This window comes from Asparagus officinalis, chromosome 7 (assembly GCF_001876935.1).
Source record: "Asparagus officinalis chromosome 7, Aspof.V1, whole genome shotgun sequence".
In the NCBI taxonomy this organism is placed as follows: Eukaryota; Viridiplantae; Streptophyta; class Magnoliopsida; order Asparagales; family Asparagaceae; genus Asparagus; species Asparagus officinalis.
Window position 1 is genome coordinate 77,151,894 of NC_033800.1, and position 21,597 is coordinate 77,173,490.

At 35.6% G+C, this 21,597-nt stretch overlaps 2 protein-coding genes across 2 annotated transcripts in view; one reads left to right on the forward strand and one right to left on the reverse strand.

The window, feature by feature from the left end:
• Nucleotides 1-12,605, reverse strand: part of LOC109848173 (protease 2) — a 29,792-nt gene extending 17,187 nt beyond the window's left edge. Inside the window, exons 1-6 of the mRNA XM_020417548.1 lie at nucleotides 12,306-12,605; nucleotides 11,022-11,302; nucleotides 10,709-10,906; nucleotides 6,704-7,050; nucleotides 4,541-4,832; nucleotides 1,079-1,237 (exon numbers count right to left, since the gene is read on the reverse strand). Coding sequence (XP_020273137.1) covers nucleotides 1,079-1,237; nucleotides 4,541-4,832; nucleotides 6,704-7,050; nucleotides 10,709-10,906; nucleotides 11,022-11,302; nucleotides 12,306-12,594 — 1,566 coding nt within the window. The 5' untranslated portion in view covers nucleotides 12,595-12,605. The remainder of the gene's footprint in view (nucleotides 1-1,078; nucleotides 1,238-4,540; nucleotides 4,833-6,703; nucleotides 7,051-10,708; nucleotides 10,907-11,021; nucleotides 11,303-12,305) is intronic.
• On the forward strand, nucleotides 17,779-21,226 carry LOC109847396. Its single transcript, XM_020416628.1, has 4 exons — nucleotides 17,779-17,871; nucleotides 19,061-19,458; nucleotides 19,662-20,282; nucleotides 20,581-21,226. The coding sequence occupies exons 1-4, from the start codon at nucleotides 17,779-17,781 to the stop codon at nucleotides 21,224-21,226; spliced, it is 1,758 nt and encodes a 585-aa protein (XP_020272217.1).

A 21,597-nucleotide genomic window follows, 5' to 3' on the forward strand; every position in this document is an offset into this window, starting at 1 on the left:
TCATTGCCTTATTTCATAGAATTGACCTCTTTAAATAGGCCTTCAACAACTACAAGTTCATTCTCATATCCGATGTGGGACTAAAAAAAGAGCAAATACAATAAATAGAATAAAAGTAACACTAGCTAGACTCCAAGCCTTCTAAAAATCAAAACCAAATATAAGCTGAAACAAGACGACGACGACGGCGAAAGTATGTGCGAAGTGGAGGCTGTGCGATGTCCACATCAATAGTTGTCGTACTGGCAAAGAGAGAGGCTGAGGGGAGACACCAAGCAAGGAAAAAGTTTTTGGAAGATTCAAAATCCTATCCTCGGCATATTATCTAATTTTGGATTTTGATGTTGGATTTTAACTTGTTCCATTTTAATCTGATCCATTTTCTTCACATGTTACCATGCTTAAGTGGGCCATTTACTCGTTTTTTGACACGATTCGACCTGCTTAAGTGGTCGACACCATCTTGGGTGCCCCAACGCTTATGGCTTGTTTGGATTGAGGGGAATAAGTAAGAAGGGAAGTTAGGGGAACCATTCACCTTGTTTGGGAACATTTAGGAGGTGAAGTTATTCACCCTAATTCCCCTTTAGTTCACCCCTTAATAGTATAAAATTTGTTACCCCCCAAATTGGGGTGTAACCAAGGGGAAGGGAACTCCCTTCTCTTCTCTCACCTAGTTTCCCTTAACTTCCCTTAACCCCCATTGAAATCCAAACACGCCCTTAATTTGTACGGGGTACTGCCTCCGCCCAGGTGGGCGGCTAAGAGGCTGCATAGACTGCTTTTGAAATAGTGGTGATATCAATGAAAAACCAACACTCGATGGCTATCAATATTAGCAAGATTAAAAGATCAAGGAAAAAAACAGGAACTAAGCTTTTCAAGTACCCACAACAAATTGCAGTGACACGCTAAATATAAGCAAGGAAATAACATATCCTCTCATATTGGTTCCTCCATGTAAACAATTGATAAAGTAATGCTACTACAGGCCCTCACTACGCCATAGCACTATAATGCTTTAAGTCAACATTTGATCGCATAAGTTGTTATAGGTATAAAGGGCATCACTGATTACCTCATATGAGCCATAACCATATAATAGCAAAGGATCTGAACCATCAAGCTTCACAAGGTTATTTCTGTAAAGAACTGAAATAGGAACTTGAGTGCCATCGGAAGCAACTGCCCATTTTCTTTCAGTCACATAATTTGATGCATCAAAACCACCTAATACCTGAAAAACAGATTAAAAAAAGTCTCTTTATATATAGGGGTAATAAACATATAAATCTATAAGCAGAAGAGGATGATCCAGCGTAATAATAAATTATAAGAACAATCATGACTGCCTCAGTCTGAAAACTGCATAAACTTCTCATTTCTGCAGAGTTTCAAAGAGGAAAGGATGTCAAAGACCAGGAAACGTGAATTGAGTACAGAGCACAATCAGCCACAATGTAGACAAACATTAAATGTTTACTAATAATAGAGAAGAATCCTTCTTTCAATTCTTTTTCAGCATAGGACGGAACAGGAGCTCAAGATGTAACATATGTGTAACATTACTAATAACAATATGCCTTTACATATAGATTTGTTGGACAGTTTATTTTACAGTTAAAGGTTCATTTCATAGGGTTAGGGATATGTCTAACACTTATTATCTATTTTTAACTTAGTTTGGCCACTAGCCACCTTAGACAATCCTCCTAGAGTAAATACCCCTCCCCTGTTGAACCTTAGACAGGCAATGAGGGTCTATTTGGTAGAGGGGGCTTTTGCTTGAAAGCTACTGTAACTGTCAGGTTACAACAGTATTACAGATTTTACTTTGTTTGTTTGGTCAAATAGGAGCCTGATGTGGCAGCCAAATATCTGAATTGAAAGGCTCCATTTTGGGGTAGTATTATTTTAGCTGGCAGGTCTAACTAGACTCTAGTTTGCGTATTACTGCAGCTATCACATGCTTCACCAAAAAAGACCCAAACAGCCCCAGGATGACACAATCTACATTACAACTTACAAGGTACGAGTGCGAATACGGGACACGAAAAATTTGTAGGATGATAGGATATGGGGACATGGTTATATATGCATATTGAAATTAGCGATTTACATGAGATCATTTTTTTTCTATTTACATGTTATGAAAACTAGAACTTCTATAGCATTTTTATGTTTCATTTATTAAGTAGATTATGCATTGGAAAACCGTTGGTTTTCTAACTGGACTTTGATATGTAGGAAAAAAGAAAATTTGAGGGGGCCGCACCAGGGGGGTTGCAAGTATTATTTATTTGTATTTTGCAGATGTAAAGATCTCTTCCATTTCACCAGAACTCCGACGTTGTGGTGATGGTTGAGGGTTATGCTTTTATACTCTAATATGCCCTTGTGGGTTAAAACCCGGATTCTTGTAATAATATTCCTTTTTTGCATCCGTTTTAAATACATGGCTGATAGGATTTGAATTTGGGTTGCTATACCATGTTAAAGTTTCTACCACTGTACTAGAACTCCAAAGTTGTAGTGAGGGTTGAGGGTTAAAATTTACACTCTTAACAGTAAGAAAGCAAATCAAACACAACTAGACACTTCCAGTATTGAACTAAACTTAAAGATTATGACTAACTACTGTTGTCTTTTATGCCTACGATCAAGCATAGTTAATTTATTACAAGATGAAGAAAAAAACATTTCCGAGGCAATACTTTAGCAAAATGTTACTTATTCACCACACAAACTAGCACATGAAATGACAATCTTCATAACCATCATCATGACATTAATGAACTGAAAGAATCAACCTTAATATACTTGGTACACTCATAAAACTCTGGACAGTTAGCAATATATATTCAGCTTAATTATCAAGACTGAAGCACACCTCATTTCCAAAGAAAATACTGAAACTTGCACCATTTATGCAGTCTCACTACTGGATCATGCAACAATTTGTTCTTATTTTGTCAAAATCACAGGGCTCCCCAACAAATAAAGTAGCCACTAATGGAACGATGTTCAAGAGGATTACATGAGCAATCAGCTTGAAATGACCAACAGTTGAGTCGAGGGATTAGAACTGAGACTCTCGGCACCTTTAAGATACTCTAGAATACAATAGACTACACTTATTAATAAAATGTGTGGAGCCTTCATGCACTTAAAAAACCCTACACCGTAAGTAATACTGGGATGAATCTCCTTTAAATAAATAAGCTTCTCAATTAATTTATGAGATATCCCAGGATCAGCTAAACCATCTCCCTAAATTCTCATCAAAGCGAATAGTAGGATCTATCAGGGTATCAATAGGGAGGGGATGGGCACTGAAGATGCAGGGTGGGGGGAGGTAGCAGCAAGGTGGGGAGGATGCAGGGTCGCAGCAAGGTAGGAACAGGACAGGGCCAGGTGGCAGTAGGATGGAGGGGGTTAGAGTTAGAGTTTTAATTCTGGAAACATAACATGCTCAATACCATGTCATGTTTGAAAAGCGCCTCAGTCCCAGAGAGTGAAGTCATGTATTATTTATACAAAAGCAAACAAAATGTAATTGTATAGACTTTTTATGAGCAGCTAAACTAATAGACTAATACTAATTAGTCACTTCTCTAATAGGTTTTGACTGTATTAGTTATATGGTTGAGCAATGTTCAACTTTGCATATAAGATACAATTAATTGAGTAATCTTGCTTACCTCTACCTTTTTGTCTTCTACCTATTTATGTAATAATAGCAAAGCCATCCAGAATGGAAAACTATATTTTCTCAGCATACTGATATGCAACCTATCTCTTCTATCTGTTCCCCTTTCATATTCTATTTGATTACTTTTATCATACTCCTCCGTTTGAGACTCGCGTCAGATTCTTATCCATATGACCATATCTGATATAAAAACTTATTGAGTAACTTATACTCTTCTTAACTTGAATCAGCATAATCTAAACACTTCAAACTTTTAGCAAATTGGACCACGAAACCATGTCATGAATTTCATTCCTTAGACTATATCTTTTTTCTAGAAAGAAGAGATTTAATACAAGTAGAAGTGACAGTTAAGCATAACAAATTTTTACATTGAAGCTGATCATGAAGAGCTATGACACTGAAAGAAAAAGCACCAAAGTCTAGTCCACTGTTCTTATTCTTAGACGACAGCTACACATTAACATATTGATACTATTCTGCACAGAATTACAATCATAAGGTTTGAAATGTTGAAGCAAAAATATCAAGAAAACATGTTTATATAGTGAACATTAACAAAAATGATGGGAATAAAATTTTCAGGGATAGAAAGATACTAAGGCTGAAAAAAGATGATATGGGTGATGTTTTCTTGTCTTAAATCATTAACCACAAAGATATATTCTACTGGAATATTCACCGTATCAATGGGTAGGCTCAGAAAAAAGGAAAGAAAGAAAAGACATCATGAGCTAAATACTACCATGCACCCAAATCCTCAACCAAACTTTCATGTCAGAAAGTATTCTTCTATCTCACAAATTAGAGGGCAATCAAAGTACTTACTGTCTCAATCTTTTTTAGAACTGAAACACCTGTGTCCATGTCATAGTCATACACAGAAGGTGGTGTTTTCATGGAACTATACGAAAATCGTACAATACTTGAAGAGAACTGTGATTCTTTAAGGTCTGCTGAGTATATTGGATCAATAAAGCTAATTTTCCGGCCACCTTCAAGGCGTCCAATTGCTTCTCCATTGGCTGGAAGGCGATACACAGTCAATTTAGGTAAACCATCTTCTCGCTCACATATAGCAATATGATCACTGAAAAGCTGGAAATTCTGAATCTTCACACTGAGAAAAGGGTTTCAAACCATTAAGACTTGGATGCAAAAATAGTGAATAAGATCACATGCCTGTGCTAACATCCACTATATATGACACCTCACGGAGAAAAATTCTATCAGCTATTTTAAAGTAAAAGACTCAATTAGTATCAAATAAAGCTGTCCTATAAAATAGGGAATGCAGAGTACAAACGTACCAGGTACCATAAAAACATATAAGAAGATACACATAATCAGAAAATAACACAAACAAGTAATGGAACTAAAGATAGAAAAATAAGACTGCAAAATAACTACACTAAACCTTGATTATGCCAAATTTCAAAAGCAACTTTTGACAGGGACATACATATCTCTAGAGAAATGCTTTTACTACCTTTTAGTGAACAAACCTAAATTGGAGTAATAAAAGTTGAACTTCATGACTATTTTGACTAAAACGCTACAGTCAGACATTAAGTGAAGAACTAATAGCAAGAGTTACAGACTTACAGCTACTGCACAAAAGATGATATAGAATTCCAGAATTCAGGGAAAATAGCAAATTGTCGTAGGCATTCTAGAAATCATAGAAAGAGATATATCATCTACCTTAAATTAATCAACTGTTGGCAGATAAAAGTTCAACTAGTAAAGCATGAGAAGAGCCTAGAAGAGAAGCATGGGGGTTATATGACTTTATACCATGTGTGATGGCATTGTGCTATCAAGCTACACCATGCCCTCGAATCTAATCTCTTGTTTGTGCACAGCACAAAGGAGCTTACAACATGTTAAAAATCCAGGTTAGTGAAAAGCGATAACAAAGAAGATAGAATCAAGAGAAATTAGTGGTGAAAAGATGTAGAAGAAATCGAAGAAGGAGCATATAAAACAACACTCTGCTTGCTAACTTCTAATGTTGTAGCATAACAAAGCCTCGGATCTTTCTCTCACGTGGCTCAAATTATATATCACCTATCAATTCCATCTCCTTAACGTTGAATTTCAGAATATCCACGATTATTAACTTGAAGGCTGAACGTTGAATTTCAGAATATCCACTATTATTAACTTGAAGGCTGAACAGGAGTTGATTCATCCTCTAATCCTGTAATCAGGCAATCAATGCAGCAATCAGGGTTGGGACTCTGGGCATCATCATGCGTGTGCATACGTTTCCTTTCCTTCTCTTTTTAAGTTGTGGGCGGATGGGTTAGTGGGTTGGATTTCGGTGAAGGCTGGGGCAGGAGTAAGTCACAAGACAAATCACATGGTTAAAAACTGCAAAGAGAAACCAAAAAGATGAAACCATAAATATAAAAGAAACATCGAAGATAATATACTTTTCTTCACAAATGCAGGTGCTCTTCACATTTTTTTAAAGAAGTATTGCGTTTATGGCATTAAGTAACATCTCCGGATTATGATCTCCAAAATGAACACTCAATGGGTAAACCCTGAATATGATCACAAGAATAGGTTTTATATTAAGAGGAAAATACTAATTGGTTAAGTTACTTTGACAAAGGAGAATAGTTAAACTACTCAACAAAAACTGCTTTGTACCCAAGATCAGAAAACAAGAGACAAAGATAAAAAAATTCTTTTCCAAATTAACAAATATATTACATCAAAGAAATATTAGGTAAATCATACCCTTATGATATCTAACAAAATGTTGAGATATAATTTTGGAAATAGCTTTAGCACAATGCACAACATCAAAAGACTCATGAACAGCACATTTATCAACAAGATTGATGGAACATTCTCTTGATGAGTAGTTCATATTTACTGTATATAAGAAATTATTTTTAAAGAAATCACAATACAATTTCCTAACGAAGTAATTGCACTCTTTAAAAGATAATGCAATCCAGACTGTTTGATATTTACCTATCCCTGTGAGGGAGAATAACTGTTGTTTGTGGTATATTGTCCACATGACAAGCAACCAATTCTGAATTGTAAAACTCATTGCTCCTCCTTTTAATATAAAAATGGTTCCCCCGATGGCTAGCCGAAGTATCAACGCCATAAACACGCGGAGTCAAAGTCAGAAGCTTATCCGCTTGCTTAGAAATGTTTAGGTAGAATATAAACCTTGTATTTTTACTTTCAGATCCCACAAATAGGTACTGCTTGCTTTCAGAAGCATAAAGATCAAGAGAAAACATTTCATCCTCTTCATGATAGAGGCATTTATCACTTGACTGGTCAGATGTCAGTTTGTGTAACCATACCTGTGAAGGAAAAGATTATAAGATATATAAAATGAAAATTCAGTATCTCATATCTCAATTGAGCTTCACAGATAATATCAGCAATTATGAAGAATATCTCAAGCGATACAAAAGTCAGCATAGTGTAAAGAATCAGTCAAAACAACTGTAGAAGGATCACTCTAGTCTAATGCGTTATGTTATCTTGGACATAACTTCAGGTTAACAATAAGGAAACTCAAGATGAGCAGCAATGTAAACTTATCCAAAAAAGTTCATATGTGATTCCCTTACTGACATCATCACAAACAAAGCTCTCAGACCTAACAGTTGACATATCTCACATAAAATGATTGTCTGAGTTATGTAATACCGAATTGATTGCCAACAGAGATCTATAAAATCACCATAACTTCTGAAACCAGCACATTGTTTGACCTGCAACAATAAAATGGATATCCTAAAATTCGTCAGGAATCAATTTATTTCTTCATTTCTAATTTTCTAGTATGGGACCCCTCCTACGTAAAATTAGTGGGCATATTATCCTTTTCATTTGCCTCGGATAGGTTCATTTTGGTCACATAATTCTAGCAGATCCTAAATTAGGACTTTTGACTTGTCCACTCCTAACTTTCACATCCATTGATTTCCACTGTTCTTATCCAAACTGTCCACCCAAAGGAGCTACAGTATCTAAAGAACTGCATAACCATGGTAATGACTATCAATCTGTTGAAAAGTTAGTGCATTCCAACTTATTGATTTGTTTCATATATTATATTTTTCCTTCCTTATCATGCATGCTTGTTGGTTGCATGAGTGTAAATTAATAAACTAGAAGATTGGCCACTGGGGTTGGGTTATGGGAGGTCAAAGACTCACACTTGCATGCACGCGTCCCAGCATGCTTGCATGCATGAACATGAACCTGTACATGCACATGTCAATGCTCACACCTATACTATGCTCATGCCCACACCCACTCACATCACATCAGCATGTCTACTAGCCCGTCCGCCTGCCCACCAACTGACAAATGGATGCACAAGATTAACCAACAAGATAATGCTTCTAGGATGTATGAAAAGACTTTCTTTTGGCAGAGTTTCCTTGCCTCTGGCCGTATCTTGGCAGCTATTCATAGGGCTAAACATCATGTTGTTATGCATTCTATTAGCTTTAGATTTATTTCTTACAATCTGTTTGTTGAAGCATTCATGCATTGAAAGTCCATCTTATATCTTTCGGCTCATTGTATGCAACAACAGTTTTCTTAATATTTCAAGATCAAAACACCAAGTAACCTCACATTTAATACTTATTTATTCTAACTTACCCTTATTTTCTTAACCTATTAGGAATTATGGTCCGCCACGAAATTAAAGACTAGAAAGTTTGACCTCTATATAGGTTTAATAATTAATATACCCCTGAAATGTTAAGCAGTCATAATTTTACTTTTCTTTCTCAATACTCAGCTTTTAAACAAAGTGAAGAATTTGTTAATGGTAGGCGAACTTTCTTAAGGACTTATTATAGCAATGTTGAAAATAACGCGTTTCGTGGCGTAAAATAGCGTTTAACGTAACGTAGCGATGACCTAACGCAACGTGGCGTTTCAAAATAGCGCAAATACCAAATAATGTGCGCTATTTTGGGCATAGCGCACGTTACGTAGCATTTCTCTGTAGCGTAATGTAACCTAGGTTATTTGATTAATTTGATTAATGGCCAAGAGCAATGCGATCTCCTCATGCCCAGGTCCGCAAGAAATAGGATTTGGGTTCAAATCGGCTTCCAACACTTCACCCCAAAATCAAAAAGAGAAAAAAAAACAGAGAGAAGTAAATCAAGCTAGGGTTGTCGATCACTTACCTTTCCTCCGAAAGTTGTCTGCATCCTCAACTCCACGAAGACGACAGCGATCGGCCACGAAGACGACGACGGGCAGCCACAAAGACGACGGAGATCGCAGCTCAAGGTTAGTTTATTTCTCTCTTTGTTTTGTTTTCCAGTTTTGTTTTTCTTTTTTTCCTTTCTCTTTGTTTTTTCTTTCGTTTCTAGCCTTCTTTCTTTTTCTCTCCTCAACGAGAAGGTTCCAGGCTTCAGCTTTTTTTTATTCTTTTCTTTGTAGGTAAATTAACTGGGAACTGTCGGTCCTTTTTTCCTTTTTTTACTGTAGCTTTTTGCAGTAAAAATAATAATTGAAGCGGAATAGTTAAACACTATTAATTTGTTATCTTAATTACTGTAACTATTTTACTATAGATAAATTAAGTTAATTACCAGTAAAAAATTAACTATATTTAGGTTGTAACTTGGTGTAAGTCTATGAAAATTAAATACTGTAGCTATTGATATGTGAAATATTGATAAGTAAAATGAGAGTGAGAATGATTTTTTTTTTTTTGATGATATATTGATTTGTGAAATTGAGAATTGCGATGATTATTCATATTTTTTTTATTTTGAATGTTATATATCTATAAATTATTTAAATAAGAAGAAATTATTTAACTTACGTTACGCTATGCGTTATCGCTATTGTAACTTAACCGGAGGTAAGTGTTACGCTATGCGTTATCGCTATTTTCAACATTGTATTATAGATTACCCAGCGCCTAAACAATTGAAAGGATCCTTTTAATGATATGCTGCAAGATGGTGGCCATAAGGGAACATGGAGCTTGTCATCAAAAAAATATAGTTAATAAGCAACTGAGACAGAAATGCTCTTGTGATGGACATGATCTACTTCAATTTACCTTTTACGTTTTGAATATGTTTGAAACAAAACCCAGAAGATATGAAGAACAAACACTACACCTGCCTTGATGCCTACCACTATAATTCACCTATATTTTAGCATCTTCCACTCGCCAAACATTCTATTTCAGTTACACTAATGTTTAGACTAATTATTCTTTGTCTATTTAACATAGATCATAAAGCGATGATAATTATTTTCTCTAAACAAAATGAGCCATTATTTAAATAAAAAAAAAGGTCTAGGTGGCCGCCTGGGCGGCTGCTTAAACCTAAGCAGTATCTAGGCCGCCCGTCTAAGTATTGGGAGTGCCTAGGGGAGAACATGTTGCTTACGCGGACTATAAAATGTTAGGAGGTACGTTGATCGCTTAAACATAATAATGGTTGAAGAAAGTTAGCCAGGTTAAAATATACCAGAGATCAAAACTCTATGTCCAAGTATATCTCAAGTAAAACAGTGAGGGTATGATTTGAATATTCAAAAACGATCCTTCCTCTCTCGATATTAAAAAATTCTATGTGCCGCTTAAGCATCCGCCTAGGCACCTAGGCGCTAGGCGCTAGGTCTCGAGCCTAGAAACGCCTAGCACTTTCTAAAACATTGAAATGGACTATACATTTATTCGTCAACTTTGCAAAACGGCTTCATCATCCATCTTGTTAGCTTTGAGCTAATTCTGGACAGAATTGGACAATATGAACTAAGCATTATACAATCAGAATGGGAACGTATATGAAGCGGCTCAAGGTGTGGAGATAGATCCAGAAAGATGTAGCAAGTACGTAATCAAAAAGCCAATGACTATAAATGAAGCAAAAAAATTGATGTAACATAAAAATAAGTGCCTTTGAATGAATGCAAAACTTTGGAAATACTACTAATAATAACAATGGAGTAGTCAAGAACCTTGTCAGGTCGAAGGATGGCATCCATCGTCACATATGCCAGTGCATCATTGCCAGCCCACTCAAGTTCCGATGTTAGAGAACCTACTATAGGCTTTCCAACAGGAATCCCACTTTCAGCATCAATGACATAGATAGTGTAAATTTCATTGCCTTTGGTGTCCTCTGCATATGCTACAAGCTTATTGTTTGGACTGACCTAAAAAACACAAATTCACCATACACTCAGTCAAAATAATAATAATAATAATAATAATAACAAGTCGGTAGATGCATAATTTAAGAGTTCTCTTAAAAGACTATAGAAAATGTACTTTAAAAGCGCCGATGCTATAATATTCGTAATCTTGAGCCTTAACATTCTCATCTAAGATAACATGCTCTTCAGGTGCTTCAGGTCCAGTACTCATAACATCGTGCACAGAAGCAGGACCTTCTTTGGTGATAAGCCTCCTGCAATGCTGAACATATTCCTTCCCTTCCAAAGTTCTATTATAGTAGTAATATTGCCCTTTCCTTGCAGGAGCAGAAATGTCATCTTCTTTAATTCTCCCTCTTATCTCAGCATTTATATCATCCTCAACATGTTTCACACCTGAAAACAATGGCATTGAATTGATATAAGCATTTGGCGATTCAATCATATGAAACGAACATGACCATAGACAATCATGAAACTCTTAACTTAAAAAACTTCAAAGCTATTATAAAGAAGTAAGGATAGACATTTTGGCCACTAAAGTAACCCCAAACTGATAAAACCCCCATGATACTGCGTTGTATCTATCTAATCCTATGTCCAAAAGACCCCATGTTCTAGGAACCTCCACCTTAGTTCCTACAAAACTAACCAAAATTCTATTTTGTTCATGTATATAAGTAAAATTGCATTGGGCTATCTATCAATATAATCTGTGCAGTCTATGACATGAAAGAACTCATGAGGAATCTCAGCTTGATTCTTCGATTATTAACAAAAATCTTCTTTTTTGTTGATGTACATAACTGAGACCACATTGAGCTAACTGATCAACTAGTATTACTATTACAGTTCAATTCTACTAAGAAATCGTATATTACATCTCTAATGATTTGGCTAGAATTCTCTTACTAGTATCCGAAGCATTTATTAACTTTGTAAGAAAGCTGAGCGATACTATTAGTAATAGTATCCAGAATGTGGAGACTGCCAACTCAAATTTAAATTATAAATTTCCAAAATTGCAACCAGAAATCCAATTATTTCCACGTGTTTTGACATCATATATCACGGGGCAAAAAATTAAGCAACTTCATGGAAATTCTGAAACTTCGATTTTGACAACATAAGATACATGGATAAAACATGTTGAAACGCTTCAAAAAAAATTATAGATAGAGATCACCCCTAATGGTACGGATTTTCAATTTCGAACTCCAAATTTTAGATATGAATAGTTAGAATCCGCATTTCCAATTCTATTAATAGTAACCTAGCTCAAACTCATTCTAAATTATAACTCATAGTTCAATGTCAAAGATCTTTCTTCTGCAGTAGTATCTACATCAAGATCCCACATATTCTAAGATCGCCAATGGCGACAGGATCAAGAGTTCACCAGCCATCATGAAGTCGGCGTACTCGTTCTCCGCCTTCAGATGAGCGATCACCTCGGGATTAGTTCGCGAATCGTCGCGGAGCCAGTAGTAGTTGTCGATCCTGACGTCGCCGAAGAGCTCCATCTCGTGCTTCACCTTCTTCGCTACCGGAGGCTGAGGAATTGGCGCCATGGAAAATGTGGCAAAGGTGGGATTTTTAGGGTTTCGAGAGATGAAGAGATGGGGAGCAGGTTTCGTGACGAAGGGGAAGGGGTTGAGTGAGACTGGAAGCTGCCGGAGGCGGAGCATTTTTAAAGTGTTGTTCGTAAGTTTTCCCCCTATTTTGGGTTTTTTAGGTATTAGTCCATTTCTTTTAATATTTGAAACTATTCCCTCAAACTCCTAGGAATTGCTATTTGGTACCCCAGTTTTCCCCACCAGAAACAATGGATTGGTTAATTTTACATAAACCACTTAAATTTTATTTATCTCATATAACCCCTAAACTATGAGGTTAAACTATAAAGTGTCTCACAAAACCTTCTATACTTTAGTCTTATCTCACCTCGCTTCTTTGAATGTAATCTATAAATAACTAAAATATTCTTGAGGGTAAAATATCAAACTTCATCATTTGTCAGTTCCTAGAAATGTATACCTCTTCCCTAAGTTTTGAATTGTTTTTCTTTTAAAAAAATTAGTTACTTATAAATTACATGTAGAGAGTTTGATGGGAAAAATTCAGGGAAGCTTTATTAGACATCCCAATGATTAGAGTGGTTATGTGAGATAAATAATTTTTAGGGGTCATGTGCAACGCATCAAAGTTAGGAGGGGTTTGGTAAAAGCAACCCTAATTTAAACCATTGATTGCATAATAGAAATTTGTGAATGTCTGTGATTCATTGCAAACCATTGCAAACATATTAATCACCATATCCACAAAAGTTAAGCTCATTATTATTTTACGCTAAAGAAAATAAATCACAATTGTATGTTTAGTAATCAATGATTATAACTAAAATAGTTGTTAGTATATTTTTTTATAGCAGAGATGATCTGAATCCAATTCTCATGAGTTGTTTGAAATGAAACATGATATGAGCAAGATACAATTGTATTTATCTTGTAATTGGATGTTCATGTTTATGTTTTAATTGCTTGGATGACCAGCCAAAAATTTTAGGAACAAAATATCAAAATGTAATATATTTACACAATATAAGTTGCTCGATTGTGTCACAAAATTTTATTTTCATAAGTGATTAAGACGTTGCGCATAGAAATAAATCTGTTATGTCAAATGGTTAAGTTTTTTACGCTACGTTACAAATTCCGTAATAAAAAGTTGACGAAGCGCACTAGAATTGATTAAAGATACAATTAGTATGCAATTATATGATCGGTCATTCAAGTAACTATAAAAGTTGTATGCGTCCAATTATGAAATAAATGTGATGTCTAATAATCCAATTAATCTCCTATAATGAGGAGCCTTTTTTCCCTGTTTTGGAATGAGGAGACTAATTTCAGATATTGCTGATTTAAAGGACTAATCAAAAAAACTTTTTGTTTACTTTTTGCCTCGATTACGGCAAAAGCATGGAAATAAGTAACGTCGTTATTAAATGTAGGTGGAGGCAAGTTGGTCATTTTCTGTTTTCTTTCATGACAAAAACTCCATGGGTTTTGACGAGGATTCCACTTTGAATATGACATTATTTTGTTTTCTATCTTCGGTATTTTTAGACAGTACTCTATTAAATCTCATCTTGTTTGAGAATTCAATTCACCCAGAATTTGTAGTTGGTTACTTCCAATTAGTTTCTCAGTTTCTCTAGTTTAAACATGCTAATTTAATTCCAATAGTAACTGTAGTTAAATTTTTTTTAATACTCAACGGTGAGGACAAATTTTTGGAATAGACCTTTTGAAAAAAGTTATTAATTTCGACTTATTTATAAAATATTTATCAAAATCAATCTAGTTTTAGTGGCATCAGCAAAACTAGGTCGATTTTTTTTAGTTTATGAATTATATGGGATTGACAATCTCGTAGAGCTAAATTGTATATTAAGCTCTATGGGATTCCCAATCCCATAGGCTTTACGATTTTTTTTTTTTTGTAATCAACCTATTTTCCAAAATATTTATCAAAATCAACCTAGTTTCAACCAGCGTGGTAGAAATTATGTCTATTTTGATAAATATTTTGGGAATAGATTGATTTTGGTGATTATTTTTTAAAAGGATAAAATTCGAAATTGTGTCCCAACCATGAAGATAATGGTAATCTCAATTCTAGATTATATGCTTTTAAATGCAAATTTTATATTCAATGTGCAAGTTCTAATATGTGCAGGGCAAACTTTTGTTTTTGGATTTTAAATCAAGATATTATGCAAAATAGAAAATAACCATCAATAGTTTTATTTTGGATTAGAGTGACGTTTTGACATATCTTGATTAACCTAAGGGCTTGTTTGGATTGAGGTGAATGAGGGTGAAGGGAAGTTAGGGGAACCATTCACCTCCATTCACCTTATTTGGGAACACTTAGGAGGTGAAGTTAATTCACCTCCATTCACCTCCATTCACCCCCTAATAGTATAAAAATTGTTACCCCCAAATTGGGGTGTAACCAAGGGGAAGGGAACTCCCTTCCCTTCCCTTCCTTTCCCTTCCCTTCCCTTCACTCAGTTTCCGTTAACTTCCCTTCACCCCTGCAAATCCAAACAGGCCCTAAGGCTTTTTTTGGCAACTCCTTCATTAACTTGGATAAAGACATTAACTTAGATAAGGATTTATAATGTGCTTGGCAAAAACTTGTGCAAGATTGAACTAATTTTTCTTAATTCAAAAAAGAGGTTGTTATCTAGCTTTGGACCACATCTATCTTGGTTCAATCCTAGCCTGGTTAAGGTCTTAACCAGATAAATGTGAAGTTGACAAACATATCCAAGGTAACTGATAATTTTTAAAATACTTATTTCATACTTCAAAGATTTTGAGACTTTTTTAAAAATGGACGAGATGAGATTTGGGCCACCAATATCTCAAAAACCCATAGATCTTTATCAAGTCATCTTAATAATTTTTTTCCTTGTTCATATTAATTTACTTTTTCTTTTTTATTCGCTATCATTTAGTAAGATCTCTAGTGCTCACTCCTTCCATTTAATCTATATCTATCTATGTCTATCTATACAACTATAAAAGAGGATTGAGGTATTTAATCTATATCTATCTATGTAATAGAAGCTAGAACTAACAAGTGTGTATGTAAAAAATCCTTGTTGGGTTTAGAACTAGCAAGATGTGGGCTAGAACTGGCTGTATACAAGCTAGAACTAGGGTAATAGAAGCTAGAACTAACGTAGAAGCATGAATTAACAAATGTGAAGGTAAAAAACGCTGGCTGGGTTTAGAACTAGCAATGTGTGGGCTAGAACTGGCTGTATACAAGTTAGAACTAGGGTAATAGAAGCTAGAACTAATGTAGAAGCAAAAATAACAAATAGCGGTTAGAACTAACTTAGTAGCCAGAATTAACAATTGTAGCAGCTAGAACTAACTCGAGGGCTACTAGAACTACCACGATAGCATCTAGAAATAACATATCATTAGGTATAACTATTATCAAATATAATTAACAATGATTTATAAAAACATGATTGTATCCTCATTTATAACAATGATTTATAAAAACATGATTGTATCCTCATTTATAACAACGATTTATAACTACCGTCCCAGCTTACAATGATTTTTAGTAATTAAATATTTTTTCAGCCTATTTTGCTAATTAAGTTTTAAAAGTGGTCTATTTTATATTAAAATACAAAAAGATTGCACGCATTAGGTTTATTGCAAATTCAGCTTCCTCTAAAAAGGCGTGGATGTCTCGTGAAAGTGGAAAAATAGGGACAACTTTTGACTATTTTTTATAATTAAATCGTTCATTTATTTATAGTTGGTCAAAAAAAAAATTCTTTTCTTCTTCTAGCTAATGGATTAATGCTCTGTGCATCTCGGCCTGGTGACTAAAAAAATATCCACAACAGAATCGGTCATAATTTACAAATACAGAAGCTCATAAGGATAAATCCACAGTCATGTGAGAAATTAAAAACGTAGATATATTGTCAACATGAACCCTCAATTGATCAAAGTCATCTCAAATAAAAAAAAGAAAAAGTAATGTTTAAATCTCAACGGGGCACAACATCATCATCATTTACGGTAAAGATCAATCTCAAAAACCAACCTACTCTCGTAGCATCATCTTCTTAAATTCATCAAAGCATAAAACACCATCTTCATTAACATCATACCTTCGGATCATCTCCCTGCACTCCTCAACAGTCTTTAATTGCCCGAGCTTTTCGAGCGTTTTTCTCAAGCTCTGCGGTGGCGATCTACAGCGGGGGAGTGGCGACGATCTATGGCGACGAGGACGGGTGGAGGAGGGGAGGGGAGGCGGCAGTGAACTCAATGGGAGCCTTGGGGACCTGAACGGAGGATGCAACGGCGAGGAGGGCGAGGGCCAGGGTGACGAGCTTGAGAAAGCTCTTAGTTTTAGAGAGAGTAGTGAGAGAGAGAGAGAGATGAGAGAGAGAGAGAGAGAGAGGAGATGATAGAGAGAGAGAGAGGATATGAGTGTTGGGTCTGAGGGATTAAGGAGAGAGGATAAGGATAATTTGGGGAATTTAGCTTAGCTGACATGTAATAATTAATAAAAAAAGTGCTACAGTACAAAGTATCACACATCAAGGGGCTGATTCACATGGAAAAAACTATGAGGGGCCTCGTCACATGAAGTTTCTGCTTTTGAGGCCTGTACACATTTTTCCCTTATAGTAAACCCCTATGAACTTTTAGCATTTTACTATAAATAGACCCTATGAACTTTCAAAATCACACTAAACCCCTAATAACTTTTGTAGAAAGCCCCCAATATCTTTTAGATAAATTACATCAAATCTCTAACAACTTTTAAAATGCCTTTTTATGCTATTTTTGGATTCTAATTCATAGGGGTTATTTGCAAATTTTAGAAAGTTATTGGGGGATTTTCTTTGAAACAGAAAAGTAATTAGGGGTTTAATGTGATTTTGAAAGTTTGTAGGGGCTAAAAGTTCATAAGGGTTTATATAATTTACCCTATTAAATAATTATAATAAGAAGTAATTACTGCAATATGTTAAAGATATTAAGTTTATTATATATTAAACATCAAGGAAAAAGCTAACAAGATTAATGCAGAAAAGTCTAAAGAAATCCGGTGGAGGAGAGTATCAAACTGAGATGAGATTGATTGAACTTCGAAGTATCCAAGTGTTCGTACTTTTGGGGTATCAAATTGACAAAAGAGTAAACTTTGGAGCACCAAAGTGAAAATACGCCCTTTACATAAAGCCCTTCCGATAAGACAACACGAAAAAACCCCCTCCATCTTCCTCCCCTCCTCCTCTCTCTGAACCCACCACCGTAATGGCGTCAAAATCTCTGCTATTCCTCCCCCTCCTCGGCCCTACTGAGCCCTGCAAGGTCGCCCTCATCCTCGACGACTCCCATGGAGCAAATGTAATGATCACTGTTGTCTTTAATTCACTGTACTGGTTTAATTTTTCTATTCCTAATTTTGTTCATCATTTAGTTCTTGTACCGATGGCGTATTAATATTCTTTTTGTGCTAGTCATTGTAAACATGCACTGAGGGGTACGGTGGGATTTGGGGAGGAAGATGGTTTAGATAAATTACATCAAACCTCCAATAACGTTCAAAATGCCTTTTATATGCCATTTTCTGGTTCTAATTTATATGGGTTATCTGTAAAATTTGAAAAGTTATTGGCAATTTTCTTTGAATAGAAAAGTCATAGGGGTTTAGTGTGATTTTTAAAGTTCATAGGGGCTAAAAGTTCATAAGGGTTTAGTGTAATTTACCCTATTAAATAGTTATAATGAGAAGTAACTATTGCAGTGTGTTATAACTATATAGAGAACATAAGGAAAAATCTAGCAAGATTAATGCAGCTTAGTTAATTAAGAAAATTAACAACTTTCAAGTTGGAAGGGCATGTTTAAGAGAACTTACAAAATTGACATTATTTAAGAGTAATATTAGATTTAGGAGACTTATTTAAAAATGGTTAGCATTGAGCGAATCATTATAAGAAAAATATTCAATTACAATAACTACATAATAATAATAAATTCATACATTTTTTAAAGCAATCTTATTATAAAATTTTATTTATTAGCACATAGTTTAACTATTCAATAAAAAATTTAAAACTTAAAACATGTACGTTTACGTGCAAAGCGTGTGCATTATACTAGTATATATAAATAGAAATTAATATAAAAATTAAACTGTTACGCATTTCTGTACTCCTCTATTTAGCCATGTGATTGTTTACTTGCTCATAAATTTAAGGAAAAATTGCTTCAAGGCCCCAAACTTGAAAAAACAATGTGGCCCAGCCCCCTGTAGTTTGGCCCATGTGGCTAAGCCCTTAAATTTTCAAAAAATTGTAACTGAGCCCTAAAAGCAGTTATCACACCCGTATTTGCACCCAGCCTCCCTAAAATACCCCCGCCTTCAACTCCGTGCCTCGAAAACGAGATCCGATCGCTGGCGAAACCTCTCCGTCGCATTTAAGGCGAGATGATGGCCGTTTTGGGGGGAAATTTTGGCGCGCTCCCTCCGTTATATCTCCTGTTAACCCACTCGGCTTTGAAGAGAGTGTATTTATGGTGCAAAGGGCAGATCTTTGCGGTTAGGGCTTACGATCTTCAGCCCCCTACTTGTCCTAAAGTGCCCTTCATAACTCCTCTTAAATCCCCTTCATTTATGGCGGAGAGCCCCCTTATTTGCATGGTTTCCTTGGGTGAGAGAGCAGTGTTCTCAAGGGTAACTTCTTCAACCTCTTTTTTTGAGTTTAAGTTCGACGTGGCTGAGAGGTTGAAGGTTCCTTATGATGCGCTATCAATGGTTTATAAATCTGAAAGGATCCCTGATCTGAGTTTTGAGATCGAGAATGAGGATGATATGGAGTGTATGGTGGAGCACAACCGTAATATCGGGTGTCTGGAGATCCATATTCGAGCTAATATAGATGTAGATGTTTCCAGATGTGAGAACACCCCGAAGCAACCACCTGAAAGGTAAGTTATATTTACACTTAATTTATTTGAAAACTTATGAATTGCATAGAGCAGGTTAAATGTTAGCTTTTAACTGATATATGTTAACTTTCTACCGAAGGTTGTTAAGCTTTAGGGCATATTTGTTAACTCTTAAGGGTACTGCATTATTTAAGTACAAGTCCTATTTGTTATTTTAAGAAAAACCAATTATATTTGTGCAGCATTATGAATACACTGAAGCCAAAGTTTATTGATAGTACTTCTGCTGCAAACCATGGTTCTGAAAGAATTCCAATTGATAATCCCAGTGGTAGCAGTGTAGTGCGTTCTGATGACATTATTAACAACACAGTAATGATTCCTGGTTGGTGGCATAATGCATTAACTGAAGAGGGTCAAGAATTTGAAAGTGCTGAAGAATTAAGGTTGGCGATGACATACTATTCTATGGCCAAAATGTTTGATTATGAGTTTAAAAAGAACGAACCAAAACGTATCCGTGTATATTGCCGATATAAAGAAACTTACGAGTGCCCATGGATGTTGTTTGCTTCACCTGTTAAGAATGCAAATAGACTATCGATCAAGAAGTTTGTTAATGAACATACTTGTGGGCAGTACGGGCAAAATACAGGTCGTTCAAGGGCATCCCGTAAATTCATTGCAACACAGTTACAACCACTCCTGAAGGTCCGTCCAGAAATCCGACCCGTTGATGTGCAAAAGGAGTTCCTCACAAACTACGGCCTTAGAATTGATTACAGTAAGATATGGTGGGGGAAAGAGAGAGCACAGGAGAAGCTTTACGGGGATATATATGAGTCGTATGATCAACTACGATGGTAAATGCTGAGCTTTATTATTAACTTGTTAAGTTCCAAAGTTTGCTTGTTAAAACAAATAGTTAACATGTTCCTTGTTAAGTTCATTGATAACATTGATAACATGTTAAGTTTCACGACTAACATGTTAACTCTTGTAAATAACATGTTAACTCTTGTTAATAACATGTTAACTCTTGTAAATAACACGTTAACTTTTGTTAAGTTACCCCAATAATGTGTTAGCTTTTTTTGGTCGCTTGTTAAGCTACACGGATAACATGTTAACTTGTTGGTTTGTTTCTTCTTACACGACTAGGTATGAGCGCATGGTAAAAGAGACAAATCCCGGCAGTTACATACATGTTGACCAGAATGAGGGGAGGTTTTCGAGACTCTTTGTTTGTTATGCTGCATGCATCAAAGGTTTCTTGAGTGGATGCAGACCCCTTCTATTTTTGGACGGTACATTTTTGAAGGATCGATATAAAGGTATTCTCCTCTCGGCCATAGCATACGATGGGAACCAAGGTATATTTCCCTTAGCGTATTGCATATGTGATCAAGAGAATTTGATGAATTGGAAGTGGTTCCTCCAAGGTCTATGGTCCATACTTTATGAGAGGGCTGACCCTTACAATCCTCCCCACCAATTGGTTATAATTTCTGATGCGGACAAAGGAATTAAAGAATCAGTAAAAGAGTATTTTCCAGAAGCTCTACACTCGAGGTGTGTTCTACATCTTGTTGAAAATTTCAGGTTAAAGCTTAAGGACTTGGGTATGAAGTCGAAGGACACTCATGTTCTTGGGAACTTACTCCAAAGTGCTTGTTATAAATACACAATAGCAGAATGGAATGAGTACATGAAAGAGATATATGACATGGATCCAAGGGCATACAACATTGCTATGAACTACTCTCCTGATCAATGGGCAAATGCATTCTTCCCGGGAATAAGGTAACGTTATTTGGCTGTTCTATATCTATGCTAATGTATGAACTTATGCTATTTAGCATGTTATCTTTGGATTTGTTAAATTCTATATCAGAGCTGTTAACTATATCAGAGTTGATAACATGTTAAGTCTTGTTGATAATATGTTGAGTCTCGTTGCTAACATGTTAACTCTTGTGGGTTACGTGTCAACTCTTGTTGATAACATGTTAACTCTTGTGGGATACATGTTAACTCTTGTCGAAAACATGTTAACTCTTGTGGAGAACATGTTAACTCTTGTGGGATACATGTTAACTCTTGTGGAGAACATGTTAACTCTTGTTGAGAACATGTTAACTCTTGTGGGATACATGTTAACTCTTGTGGAGAACATGT